Below are 27,959 nucleotides of genomic sequence, written 5' to 3' on the forward strand. Positions count from 1 at the left end.
ACAAACAATTCAAATAAATTCGCTGTTAAAAAAGTATATTTTGAACTTAAAAAAGATTTAACACCCTTACTACAAGGAAAGCGCCTAATTTTGCGACTCATCAAAAAAACATTGTTTCGATTTTTTATGTAAAAAAACGTTTCCGAATTTTAAACATTAAATCTATGTTTAAAAAAAAACGTTTTGACAAAAATGTTTCAACGTAAAGAAAGGTCGAAGAAATGTTTGAATATGTATCACAAAAGGAATAGATGTCCCTAATTGCTGTTTTTATAATTATTGCAAGGCTTAAAATTCTGTGAAATTTCCGTTATGGTGGAGATGGAGAACCATTATCGGCTTGCGAAAGCAATCATGTTGCGTTTGTTGTTATCGTTTCAAAATGGATTTATTTACAAAGTATGTCAAGCCATTTGCGTTAAATGGTACTGACGAAACACAAAACAATTTTTGAACAAGCAAAGGCAAGCTTTAGTGATCATACAAAACAATTTTTGAACAATCATGGATTTAGTCATAATACACAGGTCAAAAAATCCATTTCCACCATACACTCTAAAAAAACTTCATTCATTTTTGTGAATATTTTGAATGATACGATCATTGTAGTATGGTTAAGTACACATTATAAACTGAACACTTAGGTTTGCACAGAAACAGATAGAGGTATATAAATCACAACATGCCAAGCTACTTAAAGTTATCAAATAACCTGTTTTGCAGATCTATTTTCATCAAGTGCGAGGTTGAGCCGTTGCTTACTGTACTAGACTACATTAGTGTTGGTTTACAGTGCAATGGCATAATGTCGATCTGTCGGGAAAATCAGAGCCTATTTCAATCTCTTTTCTGTAGCTCTGACCATTATTCATGGAACAGTAGCATATTTCTTACATTGTTCGGCCTATTTTTTCTGATGATGGCAGCAACAACAAAATAAAGGAAATCGATGGGTACAAAGCTTTTCTTGACTTCATTGATATGTGTTTTCATGTGTACACATTACAGGTAGTGTGCACCTATGTGGTATTTAAGGTAACATATTAATTGTTGTGAAATGTTTTAAATCCAGAAAAGCGTGGTTATGAAGTTTGTAACCGGCTGTGAAAAAATTACACCTCTTGGATTGCCACAAGAAAAAAAAGTGCAGTTTGTGCATGAGTGCCCACCAGATTGTAAATGCTTGGCCACTGTTAGTACTTGTGCAATGTGCATTAACTTTCCTGTTCACATTAATACGTGTGTAAAGATGCAAGATGCATTTCGACAAGCAACTACATGTGAACTAGAATTTGGACTTGTGTAATAATCAGTTGTCTGTTTGAGAAGGCGTTTAAATGAGTATATTAATGATTCAAAAAGGTAAAATAGGCACCAATTCTGTCTATTACGTAACTATCCTGTTACTATTATCATAACACCTGCACTTTGCTTCTAAAGCTTTTAGTCGTAGACAACCAAGGCTCGATACAGTGGCAAACAACCTGCATGTGTTTTGTGTTGTTGATGTCTGTACAATGACCGCTTTTAGCATTATTCACTGTCACTATAGTATCACTTCTACTAACAAATTTTTCCTGTTGTAACGCAAGATACAAATTCAATTGGGGACTACCAGTAAAGCAGGGGTGTCCAAACTTTTTTTAGTGGGGGCCAATTTTTGCCAGATGAAGACGCCCGCGGGCCAAGGTTTTTTGAAAATTGAGCGAAAATATACGGGATTTAAGAAAATTGTGGGATTTTGTTGCGTCAGCACGCTGTACACTTTGCTTTTACCGGTAAATAAAGTTCCATGGAAGGCTTTTGCGTGAAGTCGCAAGTCGCAAAAACGTTTTTGCGAAACATTTTGAAAAACAGCCGCGGGCCACGTGAAATGTCGCCCGGGGCCGCATTTGGCCCGCGGGCCGCACTTTGGACACCCCTGCAGTAAAGTATATGTAAACTTAACTGTTATTGCACTTCAGCGCGTATGCGTGTGTGTGGGTTTGTCTTTGCACGTATTTGTTGTGATGACTTGCACTTTATTTCACTTCGTGCTGTGTGAACTAACATTGGAAGTGTGCTAATGTCTGGTAGTGGCATGAGCAGATAATTTGCTGCAGTTGTTACCACAGGCAGCTGCAACTGGCTAGGACATGGCCAACTCCTGAAGCCCTGAACCCCTCTCTGAGACGCGACCACCCAAAGACTCATTTTTAATGTTATTTTACTTTGTTCATTTGTTAATTGTTTATTTATCTGTTTGTATATTTCGTGCCATTCTTTTTTTAGTACTGTTTAATATCGTCACTGAGTTTCGTGCTGCACCCTTTCTTCCGGCGCCTGAAACTATCCAACAGGGTTTCTTTTCCTGTTGAACCCCACCCTCTTTCCCTAACACGGGTGGTTAGGATTTAGGTCCCAACTTAACTGGTTCCACCAACGTTGCCCCCCAGGTCTCGATGTCCAAATGAGCCAACCTCACCCTCCGATGTGAGTCCTCGTCAAATAACGCTTATAATGACGGTATAGCTGCAGCGCGTCTTCCATCCCTCCACCAATTGTACCCTCATATTTGTCGCACTTTTTAACGTCCGAACGTTGCGCAGCTATTCTCGGCCTGGTGAATAGTTTAGCGCAATTGTGCTGCTACGATTTTTCCCGGCGAAATAAACTCAACTCTCAAGGGTCCCTGGGTTGTTTCCAATGGTCAACCAGAGAGCTGTACAATGTCAAAAATGTTAAATAACAACTTTGTTAGACGAAACAGTGAAAAGTATAAAAGAATGAAATACTTTTGAACTAGCACAGGCTACATAAATTGCTGTAGCGGACCTTACTCTGGCTTTAGGTTGCGGGCCGTATGTTGCACGATGAAAATGTGGAATTGGCATTCAATGGTTTACAGTGCTTGTGTAAAAGTAATGTAGAGTGAGAGCTCCTGTTGTAATACATTAGTCATTTTATAGAGCTCTTCTGGCAAACGTATTTTTATTCCGACGTTTCGACGTCCTATATCTATACAGGTCGTCTTCATCAGGTAAATATTTACCCTTCGTATCCTATGTGGTTTAGGAAATTGCAACTCATTACGTTTACATAGGAAACCCTGTCGTTCAGAATAAAACTAAGTGGCGCATGAACGTCAATAACGTCCCAATGCCTATTTACGACGTATCTCTGCTACTCTTTTGTTTTGGTAATACTTGTTTTTTTTTCACAGAACTGTTTATTCGAAATTAGCAGCTGTAAGTACGACACGTGGCCAGCTTTCGTGTTAGAAACTAAGAGACCACAGATCAAGTGAAATATCGATTTTTCTCACCATAACGATCCAACAGGAAACACAGCGATACAAAAGAAACATGAACACATAAAATAACATTTGTTTACACAACACGCCAAATGACGATTTACGTGAAGTTTCGTGATGAGCATTAACGGATATCCTGTTGCAACAAATAAAACTTATTTCATTGCAAGTAACAAAACAGGCTTGTCAGTGTACAGTTTTATGATGGTCTTTGTGTTCTCCGGGACGTGGTGATCTGCAAGGTAATTTAGCAAAACTACATGAACTTTACTCTACATGTCGCTTTCGCCAGCTTTCCAAAGAAGTAATCTCGAAAACTACTACTATTTGTCAAACAATAAGAAATAGAGTGTCTACCATTTTCGATTTAGCGATGTATTGTATTGTTGATTGGGTTTGAACAACCAAGGTCCAGTGAAAGACATGGTTTAAAATTTGCTATTCTTTTCGGGATTTTTTTTTTAAAAACTAAAAACTATTTGCAAGAAAATCTGCCCTTACACTGGTAAAAATAGTTTCAAAGAATCTAAATGCGTTAAACATTCTTGCAAACAGCACACAAGCGTGTTTTCAATGAGCCATTCATGCTATTTGTTTATTTAACAAAACACACAATGGGAATTCCACTTTGATGCAAGCCAACATACATAATCCAAAATCTTACACTAGTTTGATTTTTTCTAGAGTATTTATTATAACGTGTTCATTTCAAATTTTCCCTTCTCTTAAACCTGTACTTGTATTAATCGATGGAGTTTGTCTTTATTGTGTGTCGTGATGTGACTTTTTAAACGCCCGCATGCGGCGAAGCGTTTTTCACAAACATCACATCGATACGACTGGAATGTGTCCAAATGTGCCTTTTTAAGTCACCACTTAGCCTAAATCTTTTTTCACAAACATCACATCGATAAGGTTTTTCGTGTGAATCAACATGTGTGTTTTCAAGTGTCAACGCTGGCTAAACCTTTTCTCACAAACATGACATCTATGAGGATTTTCTTTAGTGTGTCAATATGTGTATTCAAACATCCACTTCGGGCAAAACTTTTTTCACAAACATCACATTGATGGGGTTTTTCTTTGGTGTGAATCAAAATGTGTGTTTTCAAACTTCCACTTTGGGTAAAACTTTTTCCACAAATATCACATCGATGAGGTTTTTCCTTAGTGTGTGTGAACATGTGTTTTTTTGAACATCCACTTCGGGCAAAACTTTTTTCACAAACATCACATCGATGTGGTTTTTCGTTAGTGTGTGTAATCATGTGCGTTTTCAAATGACCCCTTTGGGCAAAACTTTTTCCACAAACATCACATTGATGAGGTTTTCTTTGGTGTGTGTCAACATGTGCTTTTTCAAATCACTAACTTGGTTAAAGCCTTTTTCACACACATCACGTCGATAAGGTTTCCCATTGGTGTGTGTCAATATGTGGCTTTTTAAATTTCCACGCTGACTAAATCTCTTTTTACAAACAACACATTGATGTGGTTTTTCCTTGGTATATGTCATCATGTGTGTTTTTAAAGTCCCAACATGGCGAAATCTTCTTTCACAGACATCACATCGATGAGGTTTCTCATTGGTTCGTGACAACATGTGGGTTTTGAAATGTCCACTCATTGCAAATATTTTTAAACAAAATCACTTTCATGAGTTTTAGGTTTAGTGTGAATGGCCTTGAACAATGAAACAACAAGAATACTACGTTAAAAACATGAAAGATGCAATCAGTTCTGTAATACTTGATATTTAACTTATGTGTGTAACTATCTGCAATCCTAATTTTCAAGTATTGTTTTAAGCTAACCGAAATCAAGTGGCTTCGCAATGTGGTAGTCAGCTGTGCAACAATTTCCTTTCCCAGCGTCTCCGATTACAATCGTCATTTATATTGTTACAAACTGGGTCAAACAACTGATCGGACATACTCTAGTAGCACTGGAAAAGTCCTAAATCGTTTATCCAGTATTGAATCAACTTAACGTATTAAGGTTACCGAGCAAAAGTAATTATTTTCGCGTAAATATGCCAGAAAAAATTTTACCTGTTCAAAAGTTTTTATTTTTGCGTGAACCGGTAGACGTAACATCTGCAAAAACATTTGTCTTTTAAGAAAACTCATTGCACTTCAGGGGATTGGGTCTTACCTTTTTTGAAGATTGCAAAAGATGCACTAGAAATTAAAACTATAATATTCAGGCAGCAGTAAAAGTGATTTAACATTTGCTTGTAGTGATAAAACTAAATATATTTAAAACAAAACGTACAAAAGCATCAAGTCAATAAATATTATATATCAGAATTTCCACGTATCAACACAAAACCTTGTTGAAATTCGAACCGGGTTTAACAATAATTCCGCGTAGCTTGTTCGTTTCAAACTGCAATTACGTAACGTCCTTAAAAGACATTTTTACTTTTCCGAATCTAACCCAACATAACAGACCACTGGTAAAATGATTAAAACTGTGTCTTCTACGTATGACAGACAAACGAATTCGACCATCCTAATCTAACTAACATGACACACTAGCTTTCCCACGCTACTATAAACCTTAACTGCATGGGCTACAAAGATCAGTTGCTGCGCGTTAGCGAAGAAATTTAGATATTAACGGGTTGTGCAGCTGCGATTTACGGCTTTACCACGTTTTCGTATTACAGGAAGCAATTCGAAGCACGGCAAGATTTGCTAGATTCCATGAGTCAGAAACCTACAGAACGTGGTACAAATTTACATTGTGCTATTGGTTTGTAAACAATTTAATTCGCTGTTAAACAAAGTTTAATTGTAGAGTCCAAAACTATGCAACACCCTATTGTTTACTACAAAAGCAACAAGCCTGTAGACGTAGACGCACGTCTAAGACCTTCAATTGGATTTACGCCTCGTCTTAATATTGGAACTTTGGCTGTTTTTCACACTTTCTGGTCTTTTGTGTGTGTACTAGTTGCATTGTATGAAAGTAATAGCCTTAAGTCTTGTTTTCACTACGCGTAGGGCGCAAGATCAAATCTGCGTGGGGTTGATCGTTATTTTTTTGTATGTCTGGTTAAGCGCTGATTGAGTGATGTTTCGCGGGCCGATTTGTTTGGCACCAGAAAGGGTGGATAATGTGGTGAAGGCGTGTGTTGTTCTTCACAACTTCCTTCGCCATGAAAGCATGTACGTTGGACCGAGTGATCTCGACCACGAAGATAGGAGTGGCGAATTACATCCTGGCAGTTGGCGGGAGGAGCAAGAAAATAGTCTAGGGTGCATTCAAAGGGTGGGCGACGTCATAGCACGCAAGCATTTGAAGTAAGGGAAAAGTTTGCCGAATACTTTTGCAGCGATACCGGATCTGTGTCTTGGCAGAATGCCATTATTTCAAGGTGTTAGTTAGTTTGCATGTAAACGGCTCTTTTTAGAGTCATGTTTGTCCTGTAACTGTTTGATCTATGTGTCTGTTTGTGGGAAAGTTGATGGCAACCTTCACGTGGTCTTTCCTGTTACAGTGTGAAAACACGAACCAATGCCATCTTAGATTAACTTTATGTTTATTTGAAACAACAATAAAATAAAATCTGAAAAATAAAATATGTTGTGAAACAAAGCACTGTCCTACTGTAGTGAAGATTTTACTTTTCAGACTCCAATTTTTTTTCGATGTCCAACATCAGCGTTCTAATTTTTAATTTAAACTCGCACTTCACTACAGTAGGCCAGTGCTTCGTTTCACCAGCCACTCCCAGAAAAAAACAATTCCTCCGGGTCTTGTGTCTCCTCTGAAAAACAAAACAAAAACACTACATAAAAGGATTTTTTTCAGAAATTTTTGGTACAAACTGTATTAGCATGTACACATTAAACTTATATTTTAATTATATTTTGAGTTCTAAACAAAATACACACAACAAGGAAACTGCAGGTAAAATCATTGACTACTATTACCTGTTGTTTTTTCTAGGGCATGTAATAATGCCAGATCCATGTCCGGTTTCCTTTTTTTTGACCTTGGTTGATTCTGGTGTTGACTGGTAGGGTGTGTTGGTTCTGGTGTTGAATGTGTTTCTGGTGTAGAAACGGTTTCTGGGAAACAAACCGATTCCACACCAGAAACATCACTCTCATAGAGCGAGTTCTCCTACAACACAATGTTGTAGTTTGATGTTGTACTAAACAAATAAAAGCACCAGCAAGGAGGGTTAAGAAATATATCCACAATTAATCATGGAATTACAAATCTTATAATATAATTTGTAACAGTGTGCACTGTCTTTGGGTGCATTAGAAGTTCAGTTATAGCTAAGTGAGTTCTAGACATATACTCTCACCTCCTGGGCTCCATTTGTTTTTCTAAAAACTGCATCGCAGCGTACAATGACCACTGCGATGCAGTTGAGGCTTCTGAGCCGGACTTTTTCAAAGATTTTTTTCTCCCTGGTAAGCTTGTCCCGTAGGGACTTCCACCGTTTTTTCATTTCATCACCTGGTTGAAATTCATGTTAGTGCCAATATATTAAAGTTTAAAATAAGGCATATCATAGCTATATTTACTATAGCTATACTGAAATGCTATGGATATGTTACCATACAATACAACCCAAAATGGGAATCCAAACAACAAGGCATGGAAAGTCCCCACAGGCCATACAGGAATCAAGGATATGCACTGTATAAAATTAAAACAAGTTTTCCTGAATGACAGTAAAATTTGGGAATCCAAACAACCAAGACATGGAAAATCCCCACAGGCCATACAGGAATCAAGAATATGCACTGCTTAAAATTAAAACAAGTTTTTCCTGAATGACAGAAAAATATAGTATGTTATGCACACATACAATAATAGCCTCATAAATATTTTATTACCTGGCCCAATTGACACTTAAATAATTAATAATTAGTTTATATTGCACATGACATATAGTCTAACATGCACATGTTTTTAGTTTTTAATATCCTATTTTTCGTCTAACGTGACCCCTTGACCTTGTCAATCAAAATCTCAGTGACATAAAAACATTTATCCAACATTAATATCGTCCATTTTAAAATATTACTAGTTAATAATTCTGTCTACAGTAAGATAAAGCCAACTGCTTTTTATTTGTAAGTAAAAAACTGTCACTTTAACCTCACACAGCCTACTGAACAGTTTTCGGCAAAGTTTCTGGCAAAAATTTACGTCTTTACAGGGACCTTCGCCCAACTTTTTCGCTACGCTCACGAAACCTCGGCGAGTTCGCCCGAATTCGGGCGAAGGCTGCGTCCGGTGTGAACAGTCCCATTAAAATCCATTGTAGCGAAAGGTTCGCTCAACTTCGCTTCGCTACGCTACGTCCGGTGTGAACGGGCCTTAATGCAGCTAGCTGTCATGTCGACCTACGGAAACATGACATCCGGGATATTTTATGTGTGGAATTGTATTGCCAAAATGTAAAAAAAATGCTAATGTTTGCTGTAATCATTTCCAAAACCTGCCTAAACAGAGGCAAAGTTTTTTAATTTCTTCGTTATTTAAGCGATTGTGATGGAATTACCGGTACAGACGAATTTTTCGTCTAGCACAGCTATGTGTTCGGTCATGAATCGTGCCCTTTGGATTTTGCGCTATACGTAATAATTCAATGGTACCCACCTATTTCAGGCTTAGACATCATTTTTATGCAGTTGTGTTGCTATGTTTTCTTTCACCAAGATAATCACCGTAATCTAGCACAGTTTAGTTTCTGCTCTAAATGAAGTTCCGAAGCGCGTAACTCGACCATTGATGAAGTGATGCTTTCAGTTCCCATGGTACCGCGGTTAGAGCTTTCTTTCAAATGAGAGTTATGTTGAGTTGATGTTTGGTAAAAGAGCGCATGGTTACACAACAGCACAGAACATTCATCATCAAGCTGAAAAAGCTAAGCAACGTTAATCGCAAAAGTGTGGAAAACGCCACTTGTGGAAATGGTTAAACGTAGGAGTGCATACTGTTCCAGCATTAGGTTCCCATAATACTTCGGGGTTAGCCTTTTAGATCAAAACCCATATTTAAGTGATTTAAGTTGCATTTATTTGGCTTGGTGGAAAAATGCTGCGACACAATTACACGAAAAAAATATCAACCTGGAAGTGGCTGTGCAACGTTTAAACATTTATTGTGGGCCGGATCTACGCAACGTATTTTTTGCTGCTTTCCTGGGTGCTTATGACTTTACCCGTAAACACCACAATTTCCCAGAAAAGAAAACGATCATCAATGACAGGTTTTGGTTAGTGAAAGCTTAACAAGTGTTTTTTCAAATCAATTTTTCGGCTATATCTTTTATCGCAAACTTCACATTGATGGGTTTTTTTATTGGTGTGCGTCAATATATGTCTGTTCATACTCCCAACCTGACGAAATCTTTTCTCACATATGTCACATCGATAAGGTTTCACATTAGCGTGAATCAACATGTGTCGTTTCAAATATCCTCTTTGGCTAAATCTTTTTTCACACAAGCAACATCGATTAGCGTTCTCATTGGTGTGTGTCAACATGTGTCTTTTTAAATCTCCACCTCTGGCAAATCTTTTTTCATGTCTACGGGAGATTCCTTAGGTGACAAAAGTTTTTCAGCTAAGCTATAAAACATTTTATTCTATTGAAGAAATACAATTGTTATGCACTTTATGTAGATATTGAGTCTGACAATTACAGAATTTATAGAAATTACAGAAAAGATACAGAATTAGTTAAAGCTCATGTAAGTACCAACTCTTCGCCCCTTGAAAAATCTATCCTTGTGCAATGTTAATTTTCGCTTGCTTTATTTGACAACTGTAGTCACTACACACTAACTTGACCTTGCAAACTCCCAACTGAGCTAAAATGAACAGCTTGTGCGTAGACACGATGTAATTTAGACAGGAATCGGTTGTGCAGCTGCGACATGCGACGTTTGGACGTTCTCATGTTACAGGAAGCAATTTACCAGTTTGACATCAGAGCACACAACAAAAGATAAGTTAAAATTCTGCATAGGGTTACTGGATTGTTCGGAAATGTTATTCGTCTTTTACGCCTGTTTGAAAACTAATTTTCAGTTTCGAACATGGAACATTTTAAAAACTATATCAGCCATATGCGTTACTTAGTACTAACGAAGTACAAAACGATTTTTAAACAAGCAAACATTTTGTCATTATGCAAAATGCCAGTTACAAGTTTCCTAATAATTTTACGACGCCGGTTACAAGATACACGTTGCCACAATCGAAAATAGCACAAATAATTAAACAGTCAATGCAAGCTCAGATAGAAACTAAAAACATTCTGGCAAGTATTTTTTTTCTTGGAACGTAAAAAAACATTTCTTAACTAAAATTTGGTATAGAACCTACTGATATACCTAACAACACTTACAGGAAAACATGGCGGCAACTAGATGCAATTAAATAACCTTCTATAAATAAACACTATTTAAAACTTTAAAGCGTTTAATTGGGCCACTGATGTACCAATTTCCTCAAAACAGCTCACGACAATGTGACAGCTTTAAAACATGGCGTGTTTTAATTCTTAGGGTGGAAGATTAGTCTTGGTTCAACCAATGTTACTTGCGTGGTTTTGCAAGCACAGGAAATAACCAATCACTAAGCTCGCATACAAAACCCTGTCATGCACAATGGGATGCAGTGACGCATTCATATTAATGGCGTCACTATACATGTTGACGACGCAGGACTGCCAATTTGCATTTTTGTACCTATGCTGTATACTTATACTAAAATTTGGATGTTTTTTAGCGTTGTCGTTTTTCCTATAGTATATTTGTGATGTTGTAATACATTTTTTTTCCTCACCGACGCAATACAGCCACACCTAAAAATTTGTACTTTGATTTGCAGCCAGTTTTCATGTCAGTTTAAATCATTTTAAAACTCTGCTTGATGAGGAACTAAGTAAGGTTCTGAACTTTTTGTTTGCAGATATCTCTTTCGCTATACAAGGCAGTGTTCCTACATGATTCACAAATCGTGCCGTTCATTGGCACTATAAACAATGTTCTGATATTGCGCAGCTACTTTTGGTCTTGGTATGTGTTATTGTGACGCTGCAGCTAATGTGAACAGAACACTTCGCTCTAACCCTAACTGTTTACAGACTAGACCAGAATTAATGCTGTTTTACAATTTGTCATCATCATCATTTTTCTTTCCCGCTTAATCCTTTTGAGGGTCGCGGGGGCAGCAGCTCAAGATTGAGCCTCCACACTTCACGGTCAGTCACCACTTCCTTCAGTTCATCCGGATAAATTCCCAAGCGATTCCAGGCCAGGCTTTTAACTTGATCTAACCATCGAGTTCGAGGTCGTCCAGTGGGCCGCTTCCATTTTGGTTTTGCCAACAGAGATTGTTTGGGAAGCCTTTTCTGAGGCATGGAAGCCTTTTCTGAGGCATATCATATCATATCTTTCCTGTGAACTACTACCTTACCGTGGTGGGAAAGTTTGCGTGCCTCAATGACCAGAAGAGCTGCACTGGCTGGAGAAATTTTCTCCTTCAGGGTCACCCATGCCAGAGAGGTCTGAAGATAGAGGCCAGACTAAAAGTGGTTCAAACCAAAACAACTGCCATGACAGCGCGACAGAAAGCAAAACAAGCTGCCTCGGACGTCGCGCAGCATAAAAAGGTCCGCGCTCGAGCCTTAGGCAGAGGGGCTCGTTCGAAAAGTAAGCGACAATCTCCACCTTCAGCCAGCCTTACTGGCAGCTCCACCAATGTGCTCGCTACATGTTTGGAGAGGCGGAGGGGGACAGCGCAGAGTAATCATACTCAAGATAAAGTCGCACACTCACGAGTTTTACAATTTGTATTAGAAACAATCAGGAACAAACGAAAAAGGAACAACTTATGTACGATAAAATCTAACTTAACAAAATTTAAACACAACGGGCATCTGACGGACTAAGAGCAAAAATCTAACTCCTATCCAAGAATTTGTGTAGTGTCTTCGGCGCTGGGCATTTATAAAAGGGTTTTCCAATCGAATGAGGTTCTTGATTGTGCGGGGATTAAATCTTTGATTGGAATGGGAAAAACTACCAATTTTCAAGCCAAACTTTTACACAATATTGTTTGGTTTGTTTTCAACAGGTGCATTGAGCATGAATAAAGTTATGGATTATGGTTATACCAAACTGTTTTAACAAAAATCAATTGGGTTGATACCTACTTACTACGTTGGGTGATAAGAAAACAAAAATCATTACCAAGTCCTTGATTTAAATTGAAAATGTGTCGTCAGAAGCTAACAGGTAAAAAAAAGATGCAATACCTTTTTTAAGGAATTTTGTGTAACATTGTTCTGCTTTATTGATTTGCTTTTCAAGTAATGATGTTGGATTATTACATGTCAAGGTATTACATTTCCATATTTCGGAATTAGTTTCGCTGCATTACTGATTTAACCATAATTACATTTAAATAGTATCTTAAAAGAATTTTTCATGAAAGTGTTATGATGTGGCACTTTGGTGACAGTTTTTCCTTATCACAAAACCTATTGTTCTGCTTTACTGAATTGTACAAAATTTGGGAAGTGAATTAACAAATATTTTTATTTCATATTTCATAAATTTAGTGACCCAGATAGTCAACTGCTGTATTCAAACAATTTTACTGCTTTTCAAGTAATGATGTGTTACATTATTACATATTTAACTATTTAATTGTTAAATTTTAACATTTCTAAATTAGTTTTGCTGCATTGCTGATTTAACCATAATTACTAGGACAAGTTTTTGCAAATTTTTTACAGCTTCCTAAATACTTTTTACAGCTTCCGACAGCTTCCTAAATAATTTATGTAGTTTGATGTTTTAAGCTGTTTGTAGGAATTTTATGTTGCATCTTTTTTATTTTTCGTGAAACTTTTTACTGCATCTTTTATCAAGTATTGCGCAAAATGCAAAGGAGTGATTTTAAAAACATGCTATAAAACTACTCTGGTTCTGTTCCTCTTTGATTTGCATAACAAAGAGCTATGCGATGGATTAGCTGCATCTCAATGTTATCAATGACGCAACAGTCAGTTTGCAAGCTAGAAGTTCAACAACTCCAGCCAAGCACGACAGTGCCGGAACTAAATTAGAAGTGGAAGTATGACTTGGCTTTTGGCCAAGCCCGCACAAACGGAAACAGGTTGTGTCTTGGCTTTCAAGGTAAAGCTTTGTTGAGATAGCTTAGTTAGCTAAACTGTGTGTTTATAAAAGTGCATTCGTTATTTTTCAAGTAAGAAGCGATAACCCTTGATATCTGTTAAAGTGACAGTCTAAGGCAGGGATGTCCAACCTGCGACCCGCTAGTCATCTTCACGTCAAGTAGTATTTTGAACTTTGAATCTTAGCCTAATTAAAAAGTACCATTCAGCTTTTAAGGGCGCAATAATAGTATAGTATGGGAGCTGTTACCCTCCCCGTTCGCCTTTTTATTTCTTGTGCGTGAGTGAAGACTGATGAGTGATTGTTGCGCAATAATGCTTCCGAGACTGATTAAATGAGGCTAGAGTGCTAGTTGTCAGTTAGGACACTTGTTTTTGTAGTGCAGTGTTGATTGACTGTTGCTATATTTTAAGTTATTTTTTTTAAAAACTTGTGCATAAATGCAACTTTTGTTAAAATTAAGTGCAACTTTCTCACGATTTTAGTGCAACAAAAACTTGCCCTATTAATGATATAAAACACACAACATTACCTCTTTAATTTGTAACGCCAATACACAACAACTTGTGTTTTACCAAAGTATATCGGATGTCTTAATTTCGATTACAGACCCCAAAAAATAAGTTAGGTTTTTGCACGTTTGTTTTTCGAATTTTATTTACAAACATTACATCAATAGGATGGCTCTTCAGCATGAATCAACATGTGTTGTTTTAACTGTCGACATCGACTGAATAATCGATGGAATTTTTCTTTGCTGTGAGGCAATATGTAGTTATGAAATGTCAGTTTTGGCAAAGCATTTATTACACACATAACACAGATAGTTTTTTCCAATGTGAGTCAACATGTGTTTTTTCGAATGTTCGCCAATGTTTTGAAGTTCCGCCTTGGTCAATGCTTCTTTCACAAACATCACATTATTAATGTTTCTTACTGGCGTGAATCAACATGTGCGTTTTTAAATGTACACCTTGTCTAAAGCGTTTTTCACAAACATCCCATCGATGGGGTTTCTGATCGGTGTGTATCATCATGTGTTTTTTCAAATAACTTTGTAGGGCAAAACTTGTTTCACAAATGTCACATCGATGGATGTTCTGATCGGAGTGAATTTTCATGTGTTTTTTTAAATAACTCTGTAGGGAAAAACTTTTCTCACAAATATCGCATCGATGTGGTTTCTCATCGTTGTGTGTCATTAGGTGTGTTTTCAAATGACTCCGTATAGCAAAACATTTCTCACAAACATCACATTGATTTGGTTTCTCCTTAGTGTGAGTCAACATGTGTCTTTTTAAACTTCCACTTCGGCCTAACCCTATTGTGCGTTAACATGTGTACTTTCAGTGTTCCAGCGGCGAAAAACCTTTTTTCACAAACATTACAATGGTGAGGTTTCTCATTGGTGTGTGTCATCATATGCATTTTTAAATGTCCACCTTGACGATGTCTTTTTCCACAAACGTCACATCGATGGGGTTTCTCTTTGGTGTGTGTCAACACGTGTGTTTTTAAAATAAGCCGCAGGGCAAATCTTTTCTCACAGATATCACATGAATGTGGTTTGTCACTGGTGTGCGTCAACATGTGTGTTTTCCAGTCCCCACTTCGGCTGAATCTCTTTTCACAAACTTCACATCGATGAGGTTTTTCTTTTGTGTTCGTCAACATGTGCTTGTTTGAAGCTCCACTTTCGGCGAAGCGTTTATCACAAACACGACATCGATAAAGTTTTTCGATAGTGTGAGTTAACATGTGTCTTTTCAATGCGCTATTGAGGGCAAAAGTTTTTTCACAAACATGACATCGATGGGGTTTCCGATTGGTGTGAGTCATCATATGTCTTTTCAAATTTCCACATTGACTGAATCTCTTTTCGCAATCGTCACATCGATGAGGTTTCTCTTTAGTGTGTGTCAACATATGTGTTTTCAAATTCGCACTTCGGCTGAATCTCTTTTCACAAACATTACATCGATGAGGTTTTTCTTTGGTGTGTGTCAACATGTGCTTTTTTAAAGTTCCACTTTCGGTGAAGCGTTTTTCACAAACATGACATAGATGAGGTTTTTCTTTAGTGTGTGTTAGCATATATCTTTTTAAATCTCCTCCTTTGCGAAATGTTTTTTCACAAACATGACATCGATGAGGTTTCTTATCCACACGAGTTGACTTGTATAATGACATTGTCAATCCATTTTGATTCGCAAACATCACCTTTGGATGTTTTAAACAAAACATCTAGTTAATGTCACATTGAAAAAGACAATGTATTCCTTCGAGTTTGTTGTTGGAAGTTTGCAGGTATGCCAAACCCTTTTTAGTTATGCGTTGAGACTTCAGGGTCCAACTTCTGTTGTAAAGTTTTTTTTTGTTAATGGTTCTCAATTTTATGTCTCAATTGCAAAAGGCAAGATGTTGAAGGCAGAAATCGTGTGAAAGTCAACGCTCTACTTCGCCTTGCAGAAACTTCATTAGAACCGCGTTTAACACGTATAGTATCAAACAGACAGCAGTAAACTTTTTATCAAGTTAAATTTTTCATACTTCTTTTGAATTGCATATTTTTGTCGTAATTACATTTTGGGTTGATGTTGAAAGTCCACCAGTCCGCAAAAAATTAATTTGAAAGTTTACCGGTCCGCAAACTTAAAAGTTTGAGAACCACTGGTCTAACTAATATTGTTAGAGAAAAAAAATGTTGGCATTAACTCAACAATTAAAGTTGTTTTGTCGGAGACCTGTTTGAAACAAAGGAATGATACTAATATTGTTCGACATATATTTACTCTTCATCCTTAATTACTTTATGTTCAAGTTAGCATGTTTTGAAACAGGGTTAAATTTTATAAGTTCTACGGCTTCATTTGTCATGTTAAAAGCTGTAATATCTATGTTCTCTGAGTTTAACAGTAAGCTGTCTTGTAAATCTCTCACAGCCTCTTGTCCCTAAAATAACTGTGGATGTTAGTTTTCTGGAAAGAATTGAAAAAACGTTTCTGTTTACGGTAGAGTGTTAACAGTAGAATATTACGTTAAACGAGTAATATCTGTAACTCACTACACTGTCTCAAACTATTTGTTTGAAGGTCACGATCATAGGCGCCCACTTGCTAAAATCGGCGGGGAGGCAGAATTTTATAACTCGGTAAAGACGGAAATATTCAGCCCGGACGTCACTTAACGTCACAAATTACACCTTTTGCAGTGTTTCGGTACTAGTATACATAACATTAGCAGCCGATGCCGACCCAACTATACAGTAATACATTTTTTCATCCCCGCAACAATTATTACAAAGCATGTTTTATTTTTACGCAACAAGGCGCACATGCGTCTAAAAAGCCATTATAATAATCGTTTCTAGGTCGTTTGGTTGGTTTCAACCATGTTTTCTATTTACACAGGAAATTGCATGTAACGCATTTAAGTTTAGTTTATTTTAAATCAGGAATTAACAAAGTAAAGCCCGCGAAGGTTTTTGTTCTAAATATATATCTTCGAAAATAACGAGTCAACCGTTGAAAGTTAATTTGCCACCAAAGAGTTCCCACAACAACATGTGGTCTTAAGTTTACCTAGTTTTACACTTCACAGGACCCATAAAAATGATCCAAAAACAGTTTGTTACATCACAGACAAGACTTAAAGTATCAATGCTTTCGTTACTGTGCGTATACAGGTGCCTTTCTTTGTTAATTGTGATGACATAAATGAGAAGTTAGTAATTTATGTCACATAATTTTATAGTTCGACACTAGCGCTATCTCTTAATAATATTGTATAGCTCCTGCTGGTCCCACAAAAGCGCTTTGTAGACCACAATTGCGGAACGGCGCTGCGTTTGTGCTTGTAAGCGATGTGGCCGTCTAATGTCATTTTCATGTTATGCGGCTCACCCTGAAAAAAAATTGGCTACCCCCGTTGTAAACGATGTCAATTTGTGTCGATGTTGCTGACCGAGTTTTAGCAAACACTTCTTGCATGTTTTTATCCAATGGTTCATTGCATATAACCAGGGTTGCCATCGACATGGAACTCGAAATAAGGACACACGAACAATTGGACTTTCATGTCAAAGGACACACGAACAAATTGGACTTTCGTGTCGAAACAAACGTTTTTGAATCTTTGCATTTATACGAGCCTTGACATATCACATGTCATATTTCTTTTTGCCAGGAACAATCTGTTCCAACTCCTTGTAGAAAACACGTAGTGCATCTCACGACACCCCAGGTCTAGGTTTACGTTTAGCAGGGTTTTGACTTGTAATTGTTAAAAATCAGACAAAATAAGGACTCAAGTCAAAATAAGGATAAATCCTAGAAATAAGGACAGTATGGCAACCCTGCATATAACACTTCAAGTATACGTTTGTGACGTAACAATATGCGTTGTTTGATTTTTCAGAAAGGTTTGTCTGTTCAAACTAGGCAGTTGTTGACTGTGCAGTAGTACAGAGTTACTACAAAACTGTGTGTGCATAAATTAGCGCAAAACTTGTTTATGACGTAGTCAGCGACGCAGATACCCGGGGAGGCGGCGCCTCCCCGCCTCCCCATAAGTGGGCGCCAGTGGTCACGATTTAAAGATTTTATGTCGAGTGTAATAACCCAGGCCGGCTTTGTATATGTTTTTTCTGTCTTTTGTTTTAAAATTTGTTTACTCTATGCGTAGCCATAACGTTATCTTCAAATCGTCTATGGTTGCGCAAACTTAAATATTTCAGACAGAAATCAATCGGGTAACTGCAACCTTTTACTTTTGTACATTCTGATACAATCAGGCAACTTACTCGTTTGAACACAGCCAGGGACAAAATAATCAGCATTACCAAACAAAAAATAATAATTTACTTGAAACAACCAGTCGGTACACCAAACTATTTCGCTAGTGTTTATCTGAATAAGCGCAACAAGATACTGTTCTTCAATGCAGCATTTTTTGTGGCAAATATCATTCAATACCTCTAGAAGTAAGTTAATAGATTCAGCTTACAGCTACGTAAAGACTCGTATTAGCTTTAGAATCTAATCTAAAGTTTAGATGACCTAAAATGCGCGGGGCTCAGACTGTGTGCATCGATGCGTCTTACTTGACCATAAGTGAAGTGACGTCAGTGCGTAGTTATCGTCACGGTTAAGCAGACACAAGCCATGTGAAAAAAATGCTTACATACAGCGCTGGCTGACAGGTCATATGTTCCCTGCGTTGGTTAAGCATTTCGCCTGAAACCTTTCATTATATCCCGCCTTTACGTAGGCATTGATTTGGACTAATGTTAACACAATTATTGACCTCATTCAGAGCGTTAGAACAGAGTCAGTTCTTCATAACAGCAACATTGTACAAACATAGTTAACGTCAGCAACACGCTGTACATGAAATAATCCAACTATTGTTGCTTGTAAACAATAACAGTGTTACGCGCAAAATATTTTTGGTACCATTGCACAAGTCATAATGCTGCAAACAATACCTTTCAGGGCACTACTAAAAATTGCAGTAATTTCAAAATCTGCTTGAGGTAAATGCTGCATAGCATTTTGGGATTAAACGAAAAATATTTTTGCACCAGCCATTCGTCACAACCAGTGTCTCTTAAGGTCTCAATTTATCTCTAAACAAGCCACACATTTTTTGTGGAACAATAATTTGTTTTGCTACAGAAAATGTATCAATACTTTACTGCACAGATTAACGTTGTTTCGTGCCTAAAAATAAAAGTCAATACGTTTCAGCTAAAACTCACGAGTTGCGCCAGCACGAGATAACCTATAATGCCGAGGCTCTGACTGTGTGCATCAATGCGTGTAACTGGACCTTTGGTGAACTGACTTCAGTGCGTAGTTGTCGTCACGGTTAAGTAGACATGAGCAAATCTGACAAAAAGTAACTTGCGCAAGTCAAATGTTTTGTGTTATATAAACATTAAGGATGCTCGAGGCTTTCGTTGCATTCTACATCCACGCTTTAATTCAAACTGATGTTAACGCAATCATTGATCTGCTTTAGTGCGTTAGAACAGCTTCAGTTTCTATATAAACGCAAAACAAGCAAATTACACTAAGCAGCAATAAAGCATCTTATCTGCCACGCTGCATAGCAAATAGATCATCTATTGTTGCTTGCAAACAATTACACGGTTACGCGTATTTGTTACGGTTATTGATGTAATAATGTTGTGAAAGTATAATGTTTGTAATAATGTTGTTGTAATGTTGTAAAGTGTCCGTGCAGGCCAGCGATTCGCGACATTATACCGTATTTATGAATGCGTTCGTTTATGTGCTCGGCATACAAATTGAACTCTGCAGCAGTTATTGATTACAAAACTTGCTTGTTAGCGCATTAATACCTATTCCAGTATTTTCAAAAGTCGCTTGCAAACGCTAAACGCATGGATGATAGAATACTGAAATGATGTTGTCCCTTGTCGTTGCGACCGGTCGGTGTTTGAGACAACCGAGCCTTAACAAGAAATAGACACAAACAACAACAGTTCAACCCAGTTCCTTGAATGCAAAGTACCAAAGGGGTGCTGAATAAATTGGGCGTTAACCAAAAAGTTGGTTGTTTCTCTCGAACCACAGAGTATATGCTCGGAAGTGAAAAATAACACACATCAATATTTAGATCTGAATTTATCTTAACAGACGGATTTACAAAGATAACCAGATTTCGTTGAAAATTATAACGGTTATTGAAAGTAGCACAACATGTTATAAGCAGCGAAAACTATTATTTCATGCGTTTTAAAGATCTGCAAAGCCTAACTCTCGACCTAAGTTATAAGCTAACTAGCGTTTCAAGTTTCTTGAACAAACAAAATAAATAACTCACCAACGTTACTACGTCACGGAAAACCCCTCAACTACATTACCATGGCCAGTTGTTGCGCATACATGTAATATTTTAGGAGATAATTAGTTGTAGAGCTGCGCCGTCTAAATTTCGTACGTTTGAAATTAAGTCTTAAAGTAAGAGAAACCAAAAGAGAACGAGTTAAACGCTGCATAGTGTTTCTGCACTGAACGTAAAAAATCCTGTTCGTTGTTGTTAAAAAAATACCATTAAATACTGTACTGCGCAAAATTTCTCGGCTAAAATAAGTTAACACGTTTCAGCTCAAACTCTTATTAGCACAAAGCGTTAAATCTCTGGGGCTCTGACTGTGTGCATTGATGCATGTAACTTGACCATTGGTGAAGTTACGACAATCCGTAGTTGTCGTCACGGTTAAGTAGACACGAATGATGTGAGAAAAACGCGTTAATACAGCGCTGACTGACCGGCCAAATGCTTCTGTTGTAGTTTAGCATTACGTCTAAGGCCTTTCATAATAGTCTGCCTATAAGTAAGCTTTGGCACAAACTGATGTTTACGCATTTATTAAACTAATTTAGTGCGTTGAAATGACGTCGGTTTCTACACAAATGCAATACAAACAAATGTACATTGTTCTTCCAATCATACTGTAACGCTCATATTTTTGCGTTTTACCTTACAGAAGATGTGATAATTTTGCAGAGATAAAACCTTTCGTCTGTTTGTTCATAACTTGGGCTATTTTACGCTGTAGAAATTGATTCTGATCTGGGCGATCCATGAACAACAATGAAATACAATTTACTGCACACTGCTGCTAAAAGAAAAGGCGAGTTTGACAAATGCCCGCCACTTATAAACGAATGACAAATCAAGCAGTCATTCGGCTATTGTCCAAATCGACGTTAACTGGATGCGCGACTTTAAGATGCGGTTCGCTGTTGCAAACTTGGGTCGCAGTTTTTCATCGTATATGTTGCTAATGTATTTTTTAAACTGCAAATAAACACCTCGCCATACCATGATGTAGAGGAAATAAACCATTCTAACATCACATGTAGGCTTGCAATAAAACTAGGCAAATTAGTTATTGTTATGTCACAAAAGTTGTAGGAATATACTGTTGTTTTCAGCTGACACGTGTTGACGCTCAACAGCAATAGAATAGAATGCTCGATTTGAAAGTTTGCTACTTAATTACATTAAAATTTAAGTAAACGTAAAAATTCAAACGTCCAACGCTCGCATTAATGATAAAATGAAATGCTTTTGTTGATGAAAACAGTCAGTAACCGGACTATATAAAATAGCAACGGACACAAATGGTGAGAGTTAGACCGCGCTTCATGAATAAATATGATCAAAATGACCGTAACTGCTCAAAAACTTAATGCACAATAAACTTAGTCCTTCCAATATTGCTGTTTCCCTAAACTCAGGCTTCAGTTATTTAAACATCATATTTGCCTCATTCCATCCAACACATTCCATCGTAACGTACCCGTACTTTGTCGTCTTTTTCATAGCGTACCTGGTTTGTAGAATATTATTCAACCGACTTATTTATTTATACTGGATCCACCACTGCAGATAAATATCTCTTGCAACATGTCAGAGTTTAAATCAGGGAGTCGAACCGGAACTAAACCCGAACCAGCGATCCGGGTTGAGCGGTTAATTCCATTAAACCCCAACCGAACCCGAACCGCTAATTACGATTTTCTAAAAACCCGAACCGGAGTTGAACCCCGTATTTCGTTTGGCGTTGAACCCGAACCGGAACCGAACCAGTAAAAAATGCAGTCTGTTTTATATTTTGCGAATTTGTTTCAAACACAGCACTGAAAGTACAATATATAACACTTATAGGGCGTGTCAAAAATTACAGTGCACGGGCAAAATTATTTTGGAGTTTTATAAGGCCACGTAGATGATGGATAAAATAAAATTAAAATGAATAAAAATTTGAACCGGTTTAAAAACCGCAAACCGGTTCAGACCGGATAATTTGGCCGAACCGGAACAAAACCCTAACCCGAAAATATACATTTTTAAAAACCGGAACCGAACCCGAACCCTTAAAAACAAAACCAAGTGAACCCGAACCGAACCTTAACCCATATGACAAGCGGTTCGACTCCCTGGTTTAAATATGCACAGGACTTCTGTTTTGCTTTTGTCATTTTTTACCAGTTCACTAAAAAGGCTAAAAAAGAAAATGACGCTTCTGCAAATAATCTCATACATGCAGCATCACAAACTAGAACACTGTACATGGTTTTATATCAAAGTTGCTTTGATTATGATATCGTTTAACATTCGCCATTTTCATTGATATTAAGCACTTTTCAAGCAAAAAGTTTTGTAGCGGAAAATCTAAGTCTAAAGTGCCCGACAAACTTCTTTACAAAACCATTTTTAAAAATGTTTATTGGTGAAATAGAAGCCTAAATACATTAAGTTTAACCAAAAAACCACGTCAATAAATGTGTGTCAACATGTGGCTTTTCAAAGTTCTACCCTGTGTAAATCTCTTTTCACAAACATTACATCGATGAGGTTTTTCTTTGGTATGTGTCAACATCTGTGTTTTTAAATGTCCACGTCGCCGAAATCTTTTTTTACAAACATCACATCGATAAGGTTTTTCTTCAGTGTGTGTCAACATGTGACTTTTCAAAGCCCCACTTTGAGCAAATCTTTTCTCACAAACATCACATCGATGAGATTTTTCTTTGGTGTGTGTCAACACGTGCGTTTTTAAATGATCACGCCGTTTAAACCTTTTTTCACAAAAATCACAGCGATGGGGTTTCTTACTGGTGTGTATCAACATATGGGTTTTTAAATTTGAACCAAGACTGAATGTTTTACCACAAATATCACACCGATGTGTTTTTTTATTAGTGTGTGTTAGCATATGGTTCTTTAAATTTCCACTGATGCTAAATTGTTTCTCACAAACATCACATCGATGAGGTTTTTCCTTCGTATGTGTCAACATGTGAGTTTCCAAATGTCCACTAAATATTTTTCACAGACGGCACATCGATGAGATTTTTCTTTGGAATGTGACAACATGTCTGTTTTCAACGTTCCACGATGGCTAAAATCTTTTCTCCCAAACATCACATTAATCAAAGTTCTTCAGATTCGTGTCAAAATTCTCACAATAAATGTTCTACAGATAAGAATGCTACATAAAACAAAAAAGAAAGTCATGTAATTGGTAATGCTGCGAAGCCTGAACTAACGTAATTGCAATCTAAATTTAAGTTCAAATTAAAATGAAAACTTATATTTCATGCCTTACACCGCTCATCTATAGTTGTATTAAAAACAGAGAAACACTCAGTGCGTGCGCTTTCAAATACCTGCAAAGCCGAATTGTCGAGTAAAGTTACACGTCAAACGGCACCAACTGGTTTCGCAATTTAGCAGTCAGCTGTTCAACAATTTCCTCTACAAGCGTGTCCGATTACAAGCGTCATTTATTAGTCACAAATTGAGGCAAACAATTGGGAGAGCATGATCCTCAGTTGGTGGCAAAAGAGCTGAATCGAAATAAAAAGGTATCGTAAAATAATATTGGCTGGACAAATTTTTAAACGCAGATGTCTCTAACGTTTACTTGTAAATCAAACTCGTTTGTGGAAAAGTTTAACATGTAATAGTAATTTTAGTTTAGCTTGCTTTGTTTACAAAGTATTAAGTTACGCGCTCAACTTATTTACAAACTACTTGTGAAGTACAAAAAGCAACAAGCCCATTATTAATCTTTCCACTAGCTGTAAATCAGTTGTTCAGCTACGACCTCAAGTCTTTCACACCTGCCCACATTGCAATGTTACCCTGAAAAGTTAGAACCAAAACTTTTTATCGAATTTGGAGAATCAAATACGCTTTTAAGCTCTTCAGTTTGTGAAAATCAGATTATTTGTGTGTTTTTCACCTATGGCAACTGTTTTATTTTGGACAGAAATAATCTTTAAAGGTTTCATGCCGTAGCAATGGGTTGGACAAATTTAGCTGTTCACCTACGCTTACGTAAAAATACAAAACATTGGTAGTCTTAAAACAATACCGCCATATTTCATGCACAGCATGTACAGGCCTATTTTGGATTTATTTTAATTTACTGGATCCCACGCAGGCCAGACAGGGATGTGGCCGCAGGTCGTAAAATGCCCAGGTCAGTGTTAAATTCTCCATGTAGTGTTGATTCCATGAAACGTTTGGCTGCGTATGCTCCGATATGTTTTAAACATGCATAATGTTACACACATTCAACCACCGTAACGCATACGAACAGTTCGCATGTGGTTATAGGAAATAGCGAAACGAAAGGCTTCCAAATAAACAAACATAATTGCCCCAAATGTTAGTTAACATCTCGCCAACTATTTGGTCATGCAAGCCAACAAGTGGGTCACACGTTGTTACAGTTTTAACAAAATAAGCACAAACATGTCATGCCATTAAACACACAAACAAACCTAAGTTAAAGCCAAGTAAAATTCAACACTTGTCGTGCTACTGCTGTTGGGAATTTGCTCAGTTTATAATCGAACAAACAAAATCAACATAGTTCTGCTCGGCTGGTGCCTTTTGTTTGTGAATTCTATACCTCCGTTTCTGGTTGAATAAAAAAAACTTTTCCAAACACACAAGTTTTCACATTAGCATACAGCACATGTACAAAGATGCAAGTTAACACATCTACGTCACAAACAGACTTTTTGACGTCATTAACGTGTATGAGTCACTGCATCTCATTGTGTAACGCTTATAACGTAAAACAAGGCTTATCAAACAATTTTTTTAAGCCGCAACAAACGTACAGGATGGTTCTCCATTGTTAAATCTAACATGTTTATTTACATGTCACTCCGAAACAAAGAAATAATTACCGTGATACGTGACACTCGAAAAGAGGTTTTGTGATTGTGACGGGATTTAGGCGTAACAATTTATATGGAACGTCTGCTAACTTACAAAGGGAAATAATTACAAGTATTAGATGACGTCCATAAGAAGGTTGAAACATACAATGAATTAATATACACCAAACATAAAAAACGCATTGCTACATGGTCATGCAAATAACCAAACAAATTAAACTTTGTTTCACACAAAGAGCATGCTACCTTATGTCTTCAAATTTTCAATTATTTTAAACAAATGTCAAACACATCACTTAGAATGAGTTGCTGTTTGGAGTTTGTTTATGGTGTATCAGCATGTAGGTTTAAAAATATCTACCTTAAACAAATGCTTTTTTTAGCAAACAACCTGTTGGTGTGTGTCAAGATGTGTCTGTTCGTAAAAAGCACTAATTCTTCCCCAAAATATCAATGGAGTTTCTCATTGGTGTGGGTCATCAAGTGCTTTTTCAAATTTGCAAGTTGGCGAAATCTTTTTTTCACAAACATCACATCGATACGGTTTTTCATTGGTGTGTATCAACATGTGTGTTTTTAAAGTTCTACGATCGCGAAATCTTTTTTCACAAACATCGCATCGATGGGGTTTGCTGTTGGTGTGAATTAACATGTGTTTGGTAAAAACTCCTCTTTGGGTAAATCTTTTTTCACAAACATCACATCCATGTGGTTTCTCTTTGGTATGGGTAAACATGTGTTTTTTCAAAGTTCCAGCTTCACGAAATCTTTTTTCACAAACATTACATCGATGAGGTTTCTCATTGGTGTGTGTTAACATGTGTGTTTTCAAATTTCCAATTTGGCGAATTTGTTTTTCACAAATATCACAACGATGTGGTTTGTCATTATTGTGAATCCACATATGTTTTTTCAAATTTACACGTATACTAATTTTTTTTTTCACAAACACTACATTGATGAGGTTTTTCATTTGTGTGTGTCAACATGTGTTTTTTTAAATATCCATTTCTAGAAAATTCTTTATCACAAACATCACATCGATGGGATTTTACTTTAGTGTGAGTCAACATGTGACTATTCAAAGCTCCACTTTGGGTAAAGCTTTTTTCACAAACATTGCATCTATGAGGTTTCTCCTTTGTGTGCGTCATCATGTGAAGTTTCAAATGTTCACTTCTAGCAAATCTTTTATCACAGACATCACATCGATGAGGTTTTTCTTTGGTGTGTGTCAACATGTGCTTTTTTAAATTTCCAAGTTGACTAAACCTTTTTTCACAAACATCACATCGATGAGGTTTCTCATGGGTTTGTGTCGACATGTGTGTTTTCAAAATGTCCGCTTATTGCAAATATTATTACACAAACAACATCACACTTTAAAGATTTATGAAAAGGTTTACTGGCACAATGAAACAAGAATACTACCTGAAAAAAGGTACAACCTTTAGTTTTGTAATACTTTACAATTAACTGGCACAGACGAAACAACAAGAATACTGCATGAAAAAATGAAGGTACAACATGCAGTTCTGTGATACTTTGCAATTAACTTATGCGTTTAACTATGTGCAGTCCTAATACTCGAGTAACGTTTAAGCTAACTGAAATCAAGTGGCTGTGTAAGTCAGCTGTGCTACAATTTTCTTTTCCAGCGTGTCCGATTACAAGCGTCATTTATATTGGTCACAATTTGGGCCAAACAACTGATAACGTATGAATGTAGCCGAGTAAAAGTAATTATTTTCGCGTAAATATGCAAGAAAATATATTTTCAGTTCAAAAGTTCTTATCTGAGGGTGTAGCGGTCAATATCACGTCAAGACATGCAAAGCCTTAAGATTACAACTATAAACTAAAACCAATATACGTTCAACAATTAAAGTGAGTTAACTTGTATTTAAAGTCCTTCTATTCAAAACAAACTAATACATGTATCAAGCCAATAATTATTATAAATCCGTGTTTCCAAGGGACAAAACTCAAGTCCAAACCTTTGTGGAAATTCAAACCAGGTTTAACAATAATTCCTTAACGCCCTTAAAACACGTAAACGCCCTTAAAAACATTTTTACTTTACTGAATCTAACTCAACTTAACAGACCACTTTTAAAATAACTGAAACTGTGTATTCTTGAAATAACAGACAAACCAATTCGTTCTGTCAAATCTAACTAACATGATACACTAGCTTTTCCTCGCTGGTGTAAACCTTAACTGGGTTTGCACGCACACGAAGTGATTTGGGCATTAACGGGTTGTGCAGCTGCGACCTCGACTTACGGCTTTACCACGTTCTCGTATTACAGGAAGCAATTCGACGCATGACCAGACTAGCTAGCTTCCATGGATTTAGAAACTGAGAGAACATGCAGCTGGTGGGGTTTCAAAACTGATTTTGTGATTAATTATTCAACAAACCATCACAACAAAAATGGGAACATGTCACATCAATTAATCCCACTTCTGCACACCAAATGACGATTAACAATGAGTTACTTTGTGCTATTGTTATGTAAACAAACAATTCAATTCGCTGTTAAACAAAATATAATTTCAGAGTTAAAAAACATTTCAACAAAATGTTTTAACTGCAAAAGCAACAAGCATGGGTTTTTCTTCAGTGTAAATCAGTAAGTGTGCTTTCAAATATCCATGTTGGGGAAATGTTTTTTTCCCAAATATCTTGCAGAATATTTTAGTGTGAGTTAACATGTGTGTTTGGATTTTTCCTTTGGTAAAG

The 27,959-nt window shown here is 36.9% G+C and overlaps 2 protein-coding genes across 2 annotated transcripts; both read right to left on the reverse strand.

Moving 5' to 3' along the window:
* Positions 1 to 14,691: 14,691 nt before the first annotated feature.
* On the reverse strand, positions 14,692 to 15,622 carry LOC145217906 (uncharacterized). The gene has a single exon (XM_080085290.1). It carries the CDS (start codon positions 15,570 to 15,572, stop codon positions 14,751 to 14,753), a length of 822 nt encoding a protein of 273 aa, XP_079941416.1. The 5' UTR covers positions 15,573 to 15,622; the 3' UTR covers positions 14,692 to 14,750.
* Positions 15,623 to 22,791: 7,169 nt separating this feature from the next.
* LOC145218162 (uncharacterized) lies at positions 22,792 to 26,612 on the reverse strand. The gene is made up of 3 exons (XM_080085558.1): positions 26,155 to 26,612; positions 23,567 to 23,577; positions 22,792 to 23,335 (listed from the first exon to the last, which is right to left on the reverse strand). Exons 1-3 carry the CDS (start codon positions 26,536 to 26,538, stop codon positions 22,792 to 22,794), a joined length of 939 nt encoding a protein of 312 aa, XP_079941684.1. The 5' UTR covers positions 26,539 to 26,612.
* Positions 26,613 to 27,959: the final 1,347 nt, after the last annotated feature.

Source organism: Phallusia mammillata, chromosome 3 (assembly GCF_965637545.1).
Source record: "Phallusia mammillata chromosome 3, kaPhaMamm4.hap1.1, whole genome shotgun sequence".
Lineage (NCBI taxonomy): Eukaryota > Metazoa > Chordata > Ascidiacea > Phlebobranchia > Ascidiidae > Phallusia > Phallusia mammillata.